At 39.8% G+C, this 16,262-nt stretch overlaps 1 protein-coding gene across 4 annotated transcripts in view; it reads right to left on the bottom strand.

Annotated features, from left to right (window-relative positions):
- Positions 1–16,262, bottom strand: part of LOC135205618 (ubiquitin carboxyl-terminal hydrolase CYLD-like) — a 271,604-nt gene that overhangs the window by 119,430 nt on the left and 135,912 nt on the right. For all 4 annotated transcript variants that reach the window (XM_064236410.1, XM_064236413.1, XM_064236412.1 and 1 more), the window contains one exon: positions 7,189–7,342. In XM_064236410.1, coding sequence (XP_064092480.1) covers positions 7,189–7,342 — 154 coding nt within the window. The remainder of the gene's footprint in view (positions 1–7,188; positions 7,343–16,262) is intronic.

Genomic DNA, 16,262 nt, shown 5'->3' with positions numbered 1-16,262 from the left:
TATATCATAGCCTGGGGCACTGCGTCAGGCAAGATGGGGCACTCCTTCCTATGCAATTCTCTCTCTCTCTCCCCCACTAACTCGGCTTATTTCAGCAAATTTTCTTCTTCTGTATGTTAACGATATGTTCTCCTTGTATTTTCCTCTTTTGGCATGATGAAATTCTTGCCGAAACAAAGATAAACAAAAGTAAAAGCAATAGAATGCCAGAGGTGAAACTTGAACGTGTACTCTCTTTTTTACAAAGACAATCTTTAATGAATCATGATTATTATGAATTTCATATTCCTTTTTGGGTATTAATAAACCAAAAATATGTTATTTATCATAAATGAAGATCCCTCTGCTCAACAACCGTAGCTTGGGGTACTGCACGACGTGTGCTTCAGGTAAGACAGGAGCGTTCCTAACTATGCACCCCTCCCTCTCTCTCTCTCTTCACTAACTACACTAATATTGCGTATATTATGATATTCTGTAATCATATTAGAGCTAATTTTCTTCATCTGTATGTTAGCGAGATGTTTTGCTAGTCTTTTCCTCATTGGCATGATGAAATTCTTGCCGAAACAAAGATACACATACGTAAAAGCAAGCGAATGTCAAGAGGTGAAACTCGAACTTGTACACTACAAGAGGTTTCTCCTCGTACTGGAAGCCGTAAACTGACTAAGTTCCCTCCTGCCGCCTCATGGAATCTCTACAGATGCCATTGCTCACAATTTTTTTGACAATAATTATAACAGAAGAAATATTGCATTTTCTTGTATGGATCAATGTTTTTGGCTTATTGAGTTACATTTACTAAATACCCTGTAACTACGAAAGTAAGAGGAATTTTGACGAAATATTTCGTACATGTATTCTCTATTGCCAAACAAAGCTCCATGAATTTTTTCATGACTGCATTTTTTGCCCTATACCCCCATATATAAGGGTTCCGCCCGGCCCCCTTAAAGGCGTTTGTTTTTTAATCTGGTCTTCCATCCACACCATTAATAACTGTCCCATTTCACAAACTGCCCCTTACCTTGGCTTTATAATTAGTTTAGTTCATTGAAATAAAACCTTTATCAGCTTCATATAATGTTCTAGATCCTTAAGAATTGTTGACACTCTTAAATGTGGAAGTTCTAGGTCACATGCTATTGTGGTTGTTCTTTTTCCTTCTTCATACCGATTAATCACATAGTTTTGATTCTGAGTTGGGTGCCTTTCTTGCCTTTTCGGCTGGCTGAAGTGTTTGACAATGAAAGATGACAAATTTTTAATCAATTTGTATCTTTCATAGCTAACAAACCCAAGGTCTTAACAATAAGATAAATCATCTGGTGCCAACTGGAAACTGATAAAAACAATAAAAAAAATTGTATATGCAAGGAATCTGTGGCACCTGGCATTCAAAGCATACAAGATCTGGAGTGGTCGTCAGTGCATTTAGTTTTTCTTCCAATCCAGGATTACAAGAGGGGCGGCTAGATGTGGAAAGTCAATGTTAAGACATCCGGTTTGTTAGCTATGAAAAATGCAAATTTATTAAAAATTTGTCATATGTTCATATGTGGAACAAATCTTTGGTCTTAACAATAGGATAGAATCATACTTGGAGAGTTACAAGAATCCTGAACTGACAGGAGGTTCAGCACGCCTGACCACTCTTCCTACAAATGAGAATTCTAAAGAAGAGGGTCTAAGTCTGTGAGAGATTACATATATATGGTACTTCTCCACATGAGGTTGGCAGAGAAGGTTGTGCCAAGGAATTTCTCTTGGTACCTCTGATAGAAGAGACAAAAGGTCTAGAAATCACCCTGCATGGGGCCACAAAGGAGCTACCAGGGTCATCCTGAGATTCCTGGAACCCATCACTCTGCTCAGGACATGACGGATTAGACAGAAAGGGGAAGGCGTACACTTCTAAATTGTCCCAAGGATACTGAAGGGTGCTCTCAACCACAGCGAGTGGATCCAGGACCATTGAACAGTAGACCTCTACCTTCCTCTTGAGTGTAGTGAAGAGGTCTAACATGGGTCTTCCCCATAAATGAAATAGCCTGTCTGCTATGTCCTGATGAGGAGACCACTACGTACGTAGAACTTGACCCCGAAGGCTTAGCTTGTCAGCCACCACATTCCTCTTGCCTGAAAAGTATCTAGCCAAGAGCTCCACCAAGTTGTCAATTGCCCACTGCTGTAATTTGACTGTCAAAGAGTGAAGTTGGTGAGACACCAGCCCCCTGCTTTTTCACATACGCTACCATTGTGGTATTGGCTGACAGAAAGACAGCGTGACCCATCACTGCATTCAACTCCAACACGTTGATGTGAGTTGTTCATCCTGAGAGCTTCATGCACCCGACAGGAGCTCTTCAAGATGAGTACCCCAACCTTTGGAGGAGACATCCAAGAACAGGAGCAGATTCAGAGGGAGTGAATGAAGAGGAACTCCCACTGTCAGGTTCTGGTCATCCAACCACCACAGAAGGTCGCTTCTTACCTCTGCCAACAGAATGACCAGGAGCTGAGGGGAATCTCCTGCTGGGGACCAAAACTTCTTCAGTCTCCACTGTAGGGATCGCATGTGAAGATGCCCATTAGGGACCAGCTTCTTGAGAGAAGACAAGAGACTCGGAAGTACTTGTCACTGGTGAGCTGGTTGCTCCCCCTCAAAAGGAAGGAGTGAGCCACGGTCCTGAATTTATGTAACCTCTGGTCTGACGGAAAAACCCTCGACAATGTTCTATCTATCACCATTCCATGTAAAGAATCATCTGGCTGGGAAGTAGACTGGACTTCTCCTGATTTACCATGATGTCTAGGCTCTGACAAAACTGGAGAAGACAGTCCCTATCCCAAACCAGTTTCTCTCAGGAACTTTCCAAGACCAGCCAGTCATCGAGATATCTCAACAGGCAAATCCCCTGAGCATGAACCCATGTTGACACTAGGGTAAAGACCCTTGTGAACACCTGCGGAGCTATTGTCAAGCTGAAGCAAAGAACCTTGATGGATGACCTGCTCCCCAAGACTGCAGCAAAGAAATCACCTGGACGAAGGATGGATAGGAATCTGGAAGTAAGCATCCTTCAAGTTATATTGGCAGCATGAAGTCATCCCTCAAGGCAGCCAAGACTGTCCAGGGTGTCTCTATCTTGAACCTTGTCTTCTTGATAGAGTGGCTAAGCATTGAAAGGTCTATCACTGGCCTCCAATTGACAGTGGCTTTTGGCACTAATAAGACTCTATCTATGACCTAACCTTACTCTGCCTCTAGCCCCCTTCCTGGTCTGGAAGAGCAAGAATGAAAGGGGCACTGCTGCAGCTGCTTCTTTGGAGTTGGTGCTGGTTGAGGAGCCCTTGTAGAAGTTGATGGCTTTAAAGTACTCCTGGCAGGAGACTGCCTACTCTACCTTGGATCTGGAGGGTGAGACTGAGCCGTAGATTTAGTGACCACCTGCTGGACAAGCCAATCGTTATTGTCAGCCCGCTGTCTGTCTATCACAGCTTTCAGCTGATCTCTGGGTAGAAGGAGCCGGGATTCTAGAAGATCTCCATTCCACAGAGACAACAAAGAATCCGTATCTACAGAATGATCCACTTTAGGAAGGGCTGTGACCATTCTAATTAGGAGCAAGTTAGCCAGCATATTTGCACTAAGATGACCCAGGTAAAAAATGGCCTTTGCACCAGATTGAAGTAATCTAATAAAAGGAGTGCTGACAGATCATCTCGCAGAATGGGGCGATGCTATCCTAGGCACTGCTGACGACCACAAGTCCAGCCAGGAAACAGTCTGAAAGGCAGAAGAGGCAGTCGACTCTAAAGTAGAAGCTTCTTGAAAAGATAACAAAGGGCCCTCAGCCCTAACTTGATCCAGGTCAATCCAGGCTTCAGATGAATCACATCTGAACTGACTTGCCTATTCATCAGCTGTACAAGACTAGTCAAGTAATACTTCTTATGCTGAATAAGAGGGGGAAGAAGCTTGAGAGACCTGCTGGAACGGAGAGAAGTGTCCTATTCCAAAACCAAACAATAGGGTTAGCATGCCCAAAACATGGCAACTTGGACCTTCTTTGGTCCAAGTAAGGCCTCTATGTCTGTAGGGGTCATTGAAGACGAAGTCTCAGTCCTCTTAAAAAGATTACTGTACTCACAAATGAGATCAATAACCTCCATGTAGGAAAAAAAGAAACTCCTGACTCTCTCAATCCTTTGTCTCCTGCATCAAAGTTCGAAGTCCTGAAATAGAAGGAAGAGAAAGATCCCTATCACTTCCTCTAGCCACTGGAGAGCTCCTCCTCAAGGGACGGACATCATCTCTTCCAATCGAAGAGTCACATCTGCGAACGAACAAATACGTACATGCATCTGTCTCTGACTGAGAAGCATCACGTACGTGGATGTATGACTATGAACAATGTACATGAAACCGTCGGAAGAAAGAGAAGCAGAAGCAAGATACCTCCGCTTTGATGAGTCACAGCTACTGACTCTAGAAGGCATACGACGAACGCGGGACCTCCTGAGAATGAGACAAGAAATGCCTGGGTTTCTTGGAAACTGCAGAAAGGCGACCACTCTCACAATCACGAATAGCTGTAGAAGCATGTCCGTGATGAGGGACACTTCTGTCAACAACCTCACAGCTGTCACTTTACATTTGTCCACAGACATGAGCAACAGGTGAGAAAATTCTGGCCCTAGCAGGCAAACGAGACTTGAAATGAAGAGAACTTCTTGAATGTCTTGAAGCAGACGGACTTCTAACCTGAGGGACCACCACTTTCAACTTCTTGACTGGAGCCTTGTCATCCTTAAGGCAAACTTGAACAGGTTGAGGAGACATAGAACAAGCTAAGGACTTCTGAGAAGGAGGGAGATGATCATCTTCCAAAGGAACACGAATGTGAGAGAGAGGACCACGTCTATATACACAAAGGGAACACTCACATCCGTGTGGGGGAAGACGAAGACTCAGCTCTCAGGCTCCCAGAAGGCAAAGCGACAAAGTCCTCAATCCTTTAACATCTAACACGAGACCAAGGACGGGGAGATGAAGGTGAAGGAGGCAATGAAGACAAGACAAAGATGATGATGAGGACAAAGAAGATGGAGATGGAGATCTACACCGTTTCCTCTTTCGGGTCCTACAGTACCTCTCTTGAAAAAGTTGCAGGTCCTACTGTACCTCTCTTGAAAAAGAGTCCAGTTTGTTCATCATAGCCTACATGAAAACCTCCGATGGATCGCTAACTGTCAAAGATGATGTCATGGTGGTAGCTGGATGTGATGTCACGGCAACAGGAGGAGAGTGTGACGTCACTGGTACTGACATCACAGGCAGAGATGACACTGGGAGTGACGTCACAGGGTGCACCGGATCCTGAGCCTGAGTCAATGGCCTTGCTGATGGCAAGATAAAGAGCCACCCAGGATGAGGCGTACCTGGCGCAGTTAACGATGGTGTCCCGCTAGTCGGCAGCACACACTATCCAAAGTAGTGGAGGTTGGGAGGAGGGGGAACTGCTGGGGAAGCCATTGCTGGAAGGCATACAGACATGAAATAGGACAACAGGCCTTCCAAGGAGGGGACCATGGGTAGGCACTAAGGAGGCCCACACAGACAACATCTTGTGCATATTGGACCCTGAAACAAAGGAACAAGAAGGTGCTGAATCCTCCCTCCCCAAAGGGACTACTTCTCCCCCTGAAACAGAAGGGGCAGAATTAAACAAAATATCACCCTGAGCAACTCCTGATACTTCCAAAGACAAATCAATGGAAGAAAAGGAAGGAGACAAGGCATCTATGGATGAGGTAGTAGAAGGAAAGTCTGGAAGAAGGGGAAACAGAAGCATCCACTTGAAGAGAAGGGAATCCTTCCCAAGATGGACGCCTTAACATCCTATGATGCTCCCTCGTTTGTAGAAGTTCTTTCACTGCACAATAGGCCAGGAGTGACACTCCGGCATGGATTGGTTACATTACAAAAACTTCTTAGATCTGTTGGAGGAATCCATAATGAACCACACAGACACCCAAAAAACAAGAAAGCATGAAGGAATCATGGGCTTATAACAAAAACCGGCTTGGGAGAAGAGCAAAAGCAAACATCAACTCTCCAAGGCGGTTGAAGAAAGACTGAATGTGTCATGGTGTTCAAGCATGGTTGTTGACCACTCTCCACCTAATCTACACTTTAGATGTCAGATGTCACAGATTCCTTGGGTATACAATTTTTTATTGTTTTTAACTGATTTGCAGCTGGTGCCAGAAGACAGATTTATCCTATTGTTAAGACTGAAGGTTTGTTCCGCATATGAACAATGTCCTTTTTGTCAATATATGCGGTTTAATAACTTTTTAAACAGTAGTAAATGAAGCGCAATTGTTCTTGGGATTGATACTAGTAGAGACAGAATACTGAGAGAGAAATAAACCATGTGTGTGCATGTACATGAATGTTTGGAGGCTACAAACTATAAAACATTTTTGAATTTACACTGCCACAGACTGCATCTAGTGCAATTAAATGTCAAAATGCGTCAGAGAACTTGGGCGTAAAAATTTTAGATGGATGATTATCAAATGGCTGATAAATCCTTCCAACCGAGCCATACATTCTTAAAATATCTAAATTGTATGATCACATGCCATGCTGGATTTACATGTTTGATAGTTGGCCTGCTTTACTTGTACCACTGGGACTGCTACTCTTAAGCACTGCCTGCTGCATGAGGTTTAGTAAATTTGTATAACTTTTTAAATATTTTTCTTATTTTAAACATTTTTTTTTTTTTGCTACTGTCAAAAATGCGGATTTTCGTAAGCTGCACCTGTTGTAAGATGATGCCTATCTGTATACTTTACTTGTTTCTCACAAATTTTGTCAACTGTCACTGGAAATGCATATGTACAATCAAAGGTTTTCAGGAAATATATATTAAATTATCTTACCTTCATAATCTTAGCTAACCCAATAGACTCAACAAAAAATCCATAAATTCCCACCTTATTCGTAAATGCCCTAGATGGATTTCAAATCTTGAAAGCAAAAGAAATGATAAAGTATCCCTTATGAAATACCCAAGTTGAATATGATAACTTCAAGTTTATCAGATCCCTAAGCATGCTTAAGAGGAGGTGAAATGAACATTTTCAATGTATACCATTATCAGTACATACCTAGACTAGCTCTTGGATTTGAAGAGATGGATTCTAGAAAACGACTATCTTTATGACACATCCGTAGAGGTACAAAGAGGGCTTTTCCTGTTGCACATGTGAAGTAACGTTTACCACTGAAAGTTCCGTCTGACAAACCATCTTCTGTATCCTCCTGCATAACACAAATTTGAGTAAATATAATCTTATAAACAAATTTTAACAGACTTTCAATATGGGTTTATTATTATGACTTATCATAGCTGCAACCCAAGCTAAAAATCCAAATGCTACTTGCCAAAGGACACCCAGTAGGGAACGCAGCCCAGTATGAAGATACTAAGTAAAAAATACACTATACAAAGGAAATAACAAAGAAAAATAACATGAAATAAATACACTCATGTGAACCTACTAAATAAAAATAGTTGCAATTATTCAAATACTTAACTAAAAAGATTATTCCACAGTTTGATAAGAGGGTATAAAACTCATGGAAAAGCCAAGACAGTCAGAATTAACTTCACATCTGGTACAGAACACTCAAGTAAGCAGTAAAGACCAACCCAGGAAATATATTTAAACATGGCAAAATACAGCAATAAAAACATTTCCTAAAGAAAGTCTCCAAACTTCCTCAGAGATTCAATATATGTAAGCAGCTAAGCCATATAGTAATTGAAATCTTCCAATAGTTCCCTGCTTCAGCATAAATGTTAAAATAATGCAGAATAACTGGAAAACAGAAGAGTGTCACTCTAAAATAAACCAGATAAAAACTACGTATTCTCAAACAAAAAAATTGGCAAATGCTTGTAGTAGTGCATATGTAACAAGGGATATCCCTCGAATAACCATTTTTCTAAATATTTTCTTATATACTTTAACTCCAACTGAAAAATACAAATACGTATGTACAAATTTTGGATAACTCTTCTTTTTGAGTTGTAATGCATTGCTGTCTATTTCATACAATAGTTAAATTCATAAAAACTAAGCAATTACACTGTTTAGAGTCTGTACAATAAAAACACGAAGAATATCTTTACTTATTCCATTTGCTTTAACTCAAAGAATATCTGGAGAAACTTTACCATATGGGTTGGGTTACCCCTTGTAAATTATTATTTTGTTTGTTTGCATGCAATTTTTAAAGAACCTTCTCACTCACTAGCCTAACTAATTCTAAAGAAATACTTGGATGGTATTTAGAAGTTAGCACATTCATTTTTAAACCAGAGTAACTTTCATCTAACCCTTCACTTATACAGACCACATTTGAGGTCTTCAAATGTTCCCATTGGTAGGTGGTTTATAGGCATCGGTAGGTGGTTATCAGTGTCGTTAGATGGTTGATCAGTGTTGGTAAGTGATTTTGACACCAGTAAGCAGTTTACTGGCAATTATGGCATTGTAAATGCAATGCAATTTATTACCATAATCACTGGGTTGTTCTGGTTATTTACGAACTGGGGACTGCCTACTGTAGTGCTATTCTTCAATTATTGAGATGAGAGCACATTCTGATAACTGAAGAATAGGTCTATAGCTGTATTAATGAATTAATGAAAATATGAAGAGAAAAGATAAAAGTATTTTGGACAAAGTGTGCAGGAGAATATACAGGATTTATGTGAATGAGGGGTTGGATGAGAATCGATTACAGTAATCCCTCGTGTATCTGTATTTGCACTTATCAAGTCAATGATGTTATCTGGGGAGTCTGTAACACCATGGCACTATATAGTATATGAAATATATATACAACTAATGAAAAAAACCATCCATCTGATTTGCAACACTGCATGGCCAGAAAGAGGTGATGGTAATGCTCTTAACAGTTACATATAAGCAAATTGAGAGGAGGGTATCGTTGTGGTGGGCCTGGGTAAGATTTGGGGAAGGGGAGCTGAGTGGAATGTGTCTATGCCTGCATGGGAGCTTTTGCAACTGTTATTGGCTTACACTTAAATATCATCTATTCATTGTGTTTGAGTGGGGAGGGGGGTTACGCTGGAGTAAGCACCTACAGGAGTGGTAGGGAAAGGACAGCTGGGTGGAAAAGGTTAGGCTGGCCTTCATCTGCTTTGGAGCTTTCATGACTTTCGTTAGCCTAAAAGCAACGACGTCATTACAAGCCATTTTGTTTAAAACTTTTGATTGGCAGATAAAGATATGCCAAAATTGTGTGCTTGTGTATGCTAACTTTCTCATTCCCTGCCCCCGATGGGTAACTCCAAAAGTGAATTTATGAAAGCTTAAATTTGTAAATGAAATCATTTTAATATTAAATATCCTTTTCTAACACTGATATCCCAGCAAACTAAACAATGTAACAGACTTACATGAAAATGCTGGAATAAACTGCCCAGCCACATTGCATCAGGATTTCAGTTTGTGTATGTGTTTATGTGTGTACATACATATATGTATCAAGTTGAGGTAAACTACAGTATGCACATGCTGTGTGTAAACTTGCTTTTCTCTTTCTCTTTCTGGATTGTTCTTTATTACCATTTACATATAGTACTGCATATGGTATGGCATATGTAAATTTATGAATCTTGACTCATCTAAAACACATCTTAACTCAACTCAAGCAATCATATTTCAATGGTTGAACCCGCTGGTACACAGGTAGTACAATATATTTACTGATAAACACAATTATATAAATCACATTTTAAGGGATATTCACTTGTAATAAAAAATAATCATGAACAATGTGCATGTGCACACACATGAGAGAGAGAGGGAGAGAGAGATTGCTTACAGAAGAGTAATTTACATGTAACAGACAGATGAACTGAACTTTTACAATGTAATTTTAAGTACAAAGGACAGTACTTGAAAATAGTGATCATCTATACAACACAAAGAAAAGACTAGGTAGATTACTGCATTTAGTCTTTATTAATCTTTTATTCAGTCATAACCGTTCAATTAAAGTGTGTTTGGTAGCAATAGGTACTGCATGTCTACTTGGGAGCAATAGGTACTGCATATCCAGTTCGAAACAATAAAGTACTGCATGTCCATTGGGGAGCAATAAGTACTCCATGTCTGCTTTGGAGCAATAGGTACTGCATGTCCATTTCGGAACAATAGTTATTGCATGTCCATTTAGGGGCAACAGATACTGCAAGTCCGTTTAAGTCCAAGACATGATAAAATGATTAGGTATTGCATTTAGATCTTGTTTACTGTTCATTCAGTTTAGCTGCTTTAAAAGGTAAGCAATATCTCTCTAAGTTCAAAAGCTCTTGTAATCAACCAGGTAAAATGTTAAATCCAAACTTTTTAAAGGCAATAACGACTGCAGTCTCTCTCTCTCTCTCTCTCTCTCTCTCTCTCTCTCTCTCTCTCTCTCTCTCTCTCTCTCTCTCTCTCTCTCTCTCTCTCTCTCTCTCACGGACTGATTTTCAGACATAGAGAACTAGGCATATGTCACCCAGTTTCTATAAGTTGCTCATATCTAAAGTATAAAATTGACATACGTACAGTACATGATAAAATTAATAATCCTTAATGCAATGGAATTATGTTACTCAGTAAATACAGTGCACCAGTAGACCGGTCACAGAAATAACAAAAGCTGAGGTTAGAGTGGCACTGGGAAAGATGAAAAATAGTAAAGCGGTGGGACCGGATGACATACCTGCAGAAGCCTGGAAGGCCCTTGATGAGGAAGGAATTGACATATTGTGGCAGTTAATGAAAAAGATTATGGAAAGTGAGACGATACCCAAAAACTGGAGAGAAAGTATATTAATCCCAATATTCAAAGAGAAAGGGGACATTCAGTGTTGTGAAAATTACCGAGGAATAAAGCTCATGTCACATACACTGAAGGTATTTCAAAGAATTATGGATGAAAGATTACGGCAACCAGTTTTCATCGGTAGACAGCAACTAGGATTCATGAAGGGGCTCAGTACTGTGGATGGTATTTTCGCTCTTAGACAAATTATGGAAAAGTACAGAGAGAAGCAAAAGGTCTTTCATATGGCCTTTATAGACCTTAATAAAGCATATGACAGAGTACCACGTCAGAAAATATGGTGATGTCTTAGGGAGAGAGGAGTGATGGAGAAGTATGTCAAAATGATCAAGGAGATGTATAGAAATGTAAAGTCCAGCTTCAGATCTACAGTTGGAAGAACAAAAAATTTCCAAGTTTGAGTCCGGCTACATCAGGGATCCGCTCTGAGCCCACTTCTGTTTAACATCGTCTTGGATGTGTTAACAGATGTCAGGGAGGAGCCACCATGGTGTCTGCTCTATGCAGATGACATAGTCTTCAGATGACATGGTCTTGGTAGCCGAGAACAGGGAAGAACTGGAGGGGAAGCTTGAAAGATGGAGATATGCCTTGGAGAGTAGAGGTTTAAGGATAAGCAGGAAAAAGACAGAATATATGACAAACGAATTGGATGGCGACCGGCAAACAACAATCAAATTAGGTGGAGGAAACATCAAAAGGGTCCATAAATTCAAGTACCTTGGCTCAGTGATTGACAATGAGGGGAACATGGAAGAGGAAATTAACAACCGGATTCTGTGTGGTTGGAACAACTGGAGGAAGGTGTCTGGTGTCATAAGTGATAGGAAAGTCCCTATAAGATTAAAGGGCAGAGTGCACATGGCAGTGGTCAGACCAGCAATGACATATGGATTGGAAGCAGCACCACTAAAGAAAACAGAGGGCAGAAAGTTGGAAGTTACCGAGATGAGGATGCTTAGGTGGATGAGTGGAGTAACCAAAAAGGACAGGGTTAGAAATGAACATATTAGGGGTACAGTAAAGGTCACTGAAGCATCAAAGAAAGTGCAAGAGGCAAGGTTAAGATAGTATGGCCACCTGATGAGAAGAGAAGAGCAACACATGGCAAGAGAAGTGATGGATGTGGAGGTGGATGGAACACGAAGGAGAGGAAGACCTAAGACCAGGTGGAGAGACTGCATTAGAAATGATATGAAGGAGAAGGGAGTACGGGAGGAAATGACACAGGACAGAGGTAGATGGAAGAGACTCATTAAAAACAGAGACCCTGAATAGGGATAAAGCTGTGAAGAAGAAGAGTAAATACAGTGCACTACTTTAGCAGTTTTGGCATTGCTCATAGATGTGTTTGAGAGAGAGAGAGAGAGAGAGAGAGAGAGAGGTTCTACTGACACCATAACTGTTCTCCCTGATGAATGCCAAGACTCGTTAGGGTGTGTCCTTTGATGACTGCCCAGGTGGACCCAAATCTGCTAGCTGGAACTTTTACAATACTGAAGGGCAGTCTGTACCCCTGCCTTGAGGGTTGCAATAAGGCTTCTTGGCTTCCAGCACATTTCATCGCACAGACTGACATGACTCCACCTTCTGATTGAAGGGGCAGGAAGCAGAGTGGGAAGAGTCTGTACTTCCTCTCTCATATACACTTCATCCCTTCTGATCAGCTCCAATATTGGGAGAGGGGTCTCCAGCTGCTTGAATGTCTAGTGGAGCTGCTGCTACACCACTGATGGGAGGGTAACGGGGCATGCCTGCTGGTTCTTGATCCACACCACCACTTTGAGTTGTGATGAACTCTTGATGTCTGGTCTTGAAGAGAGGGCACCTAATGAAAAATACCTCAGCATATCGGGGCAAGGTGACTTGCCCTTGGCGTCACGGTGCCACCTCTCTCATATCCTGCAATGGAGGAGGTTGTAGTGCGAGTCAACATTCCATCAAGGAACGGAGGAGACCATGTCAAGCCTCTTGACATCCAGAACCTCATGACTCAGCCTGTAAGTTGTTGGATGTTTCCCTCCCAACCTCTCATGAGTCCCAAGTTGGAGAGGGGCAAGGAGAAACGTCTCGTCACTCAGTTCCAAAGAGAGGAGATACCAGACCCAAAAAGATGAATACTGACAGACCCTGGTTATCAGCGATCCTGTTTTATACTGATTTCCAGTTACGGCGGCAATACATACCTAACAAAGGTGCTGTTAACTGCTTATCGGTGCTGATAAGCGCAGAAAATCACCGATTTTCTGTTATCAGTGATTTTCACTTATCATCAAGCTGTTGGAACAGAACTCCCGCTGGTAACTGGGGACTGTCTGGAGTGTTAGTCAACCTGAGGAAAACAGCCTGGCTGCTAAAGAACATGCAATGTTCTATTCTTGAGAAAGCCTGCTCCCCAAAAATTTAATACCTGTCTAGGAATATTCCTGTCAAATTTCCTCTAAAGGTGTGTCATTGACTGATGAATTTGATGCCTCTAAGAAAATTTTACCTAAATTTCCTAAAATTACTCAATAACTGATGGGGGTTGATACCTCTTGCATGATGGTATCTATACATGTCAAAGAAAAACTTAGCCTAATTTCCTCAACGGTACCTCATTAACAAGGGGGTTTCATATACAGTGGGCTCCCCCCTGTATTCGCTTCTCCAGATTCGTGGACTCACTGATTCGCGGATTTCCCTCTGGACCATATCTACTCATTATTTGTGGGGAATTTGCCTATTTGCGGGGCTTTCCGATGATAAATAATCACTAATTAGTGTATTTTGATGTTATTTTCATGCCAAGTACATTTTTATGATACAAAATTATTTACAAATTTTAGAATATTAATACTGATAAATACTATATTAGTAAGTTTAATAAGATTAAATGATATCACATAATAGCAATAATAATTCTCTCTCTCTCTCTTACAGAGATGTATGTTTTTTGTATGATAAATAAATGATTTACTAATTTTCATATATTAATATTAATGTAAAGAGCAATCAATTCATTAAAGAAAACACTACAGTGAATTAGTAAGATTTTAGTTTATAAATTTAAAAAATTATGTATGAATGAAGGAAATCCCAGTCTTCACGCATCTTTCTTTCGAACTCCCGGTCCAAGCTGAGGTCCAACAACTGTCAAATATATCAAGTAATGTGACAGGAGGGGAGGGAGTGTGCTCTTTCTCTCTCTCTCTCTTTACTGAAATGAGAGATTTTTATAGTACACGTATGTATATGTTTATTAATATTTTCAAATAATAATAATAATAATAAAGATTTACAAAATTTACAAAAATCATATGTGAAAGTATTTTACAGAAATACTAGGATAATTTCTCTCTCTCTCTCTCTCTCTCTCTCTCTCTCTCTCTCTCTCTCTCTCTCTCAGACCATCCAAGATTGGAAGATGTAAAATATACCGGAAGATGCACTAGCAACTCTCTGGTAGACATTAGAGGTGCCTCATACTGAGGGACCTGGGCCAACCTGAACAAGATGTAAGGTCTGTAAGGTCTGTAAGGTCTGTAAGGTCTCTCTCTCTCTCTCTCTCTCTCTCTCTCTCTCTCTCTCTCTCTCTCTCTCTCTCTCTCTCTCTCTCTCTCTCTTACAGAGATGTATGTTTTTTGTATGATAAATAAATGATTTACTAATTTTTAAATATCAATATTAATGTAACCAGCAATAATATAAATTCATTAAAGAAAATGTAAACAGCAGTAATGTAAATTCATTAAAGAAAATACTAAAGTGAATTAGCAAGATTTTAGTTTATAAATAAAAAAATTATGTAAGAATGAAAGAAAATCCATTTTACCCTGCATCTTGTCTTTGAACTCCAGGTAGCCAAGCTGAGATGGCTGGGGTCCAACAGTTGTCAAATATATCAAGTAATGTGCACAGGAGGGGGAGTGTGTTGCCCACTCAGGATCATGTAAATTCTCTCTCTCTCTCTCTCTCTCTCTCTCTCTCTCTCTCTCTCTCTCTCTTACTGATATGAGAGAATTTCTATGGTACATGTGTATGTTTATTAATATTTTTGCATAATAATAATAGTAATATAACTAATTTCAAAATTCATATGTGATAGTATTCTAAAGAAATTACAATAATCTACCCATCTCCCTCTCTTTTGCCACAGAGATACGTATGTCATAGTGGTAACTCTCACCCTCTGTTTAGGCTGGAAGTGTATGTATAAGTATATCTTTAAGGACATTACTACATTTTATGGTAAAATAATAATATACAGTACTAGTTTACAAATAATATTAAGTTTAATGAGATTAAACAGTAACAATAACATTTCTCTCTCTCTCTCTCTCTCGCTCTTTCTCTCTTACCTACATATGTTTATTTGTTTTGTAGTATAAATAAGTGATTTACCTTATAACTAATTTTCAAATATTAATAAGATTAATTAAAAATAGGATTCCCAGTGTTTTTATCCACTTGGAGGAAGGTGGGCAGGGGAGTAAATGAGTTTGATATATGAATTGGCGGAGGGGAAGGAGTCGGAGTCTAGGAGTTACTCTCTCTCTCTCTCTCTCCATTATTATTCTGTCTCAGAAATAATTCATAATTTCACTCCTGATGGTCAGATATATGATGTTGCCATTCAATGGTCTCTCTCTCTCTCTCTCTCTCTCTCTCTCTCTCTCTCTCTCTCTCTCTCTCTCTCTCTGCGTTATTGGTTGTAGGTATATATTTTTAATGGTAAATGTTTAAGATGACTTTGAAATTATATTAATAATATAACCTCAAAGATCAATTCAGTAATAGGTTAGTAATTTTAAGTATATTTGAAGTGGGATGTTATTGAAGGTATACATTTGGTATTTGAACTTTCAAGATAGGTAGTTATAAGCATTTTTAGTGGTAGTTTTAACCATTTGCGGATTTTAACTATTCACGGGGGTGTCTGGTACACATCCCCCATTCGCGGGGGAACACTGTACTACCTAACACAAAGGTATTCACATGTTACAGAATATTCTAGTCAAAGTTCCTTAAGAACTGCTCCTTAAGAGATGGTGTCTACACAAAAGCATTTACAGTGGCACCTCATTTTTATGCAGGAATAGGTTCCAGAATTTACTGCAGAAATGAAAATAAATCCTCTCTAGAAATGCCTATAACTGCCAAATACCTTGTACCCCTTAAAATAAAATGTTTGTAACTGCCTATTTTAATATTTCACTGCTTGATTTGATAGTTCAAACCAAAATATACCTTAAAATATCATACTGAAACAATTTAATATCATTTAAAAAAAATACATCCCAAACCCCCAAAGTAACCTTATATTACATTACAT

This window comes from Macrobrachium nipponense, chromosome 24 (genome assembly GCF_015104395.2).
Source record: "Macrobrachium nipponense isolate FS-2020 chromosome 24, ASM1510439v2, whole genome shotgun sequence".
NCBI classification, from domain to species: domain Eukaryota; kingdom Metazoa; phylum Arthropoda; class Malacostraca; order Decapoda; family Palaemonidae; genus Macrobrachium; species Macrobrachium nipponense.
The sequence above is the reverse complement of the archived record's forward strand: the minus strand, read 5'-3'. Positions and strand labels throughout refer to the sequence as shown.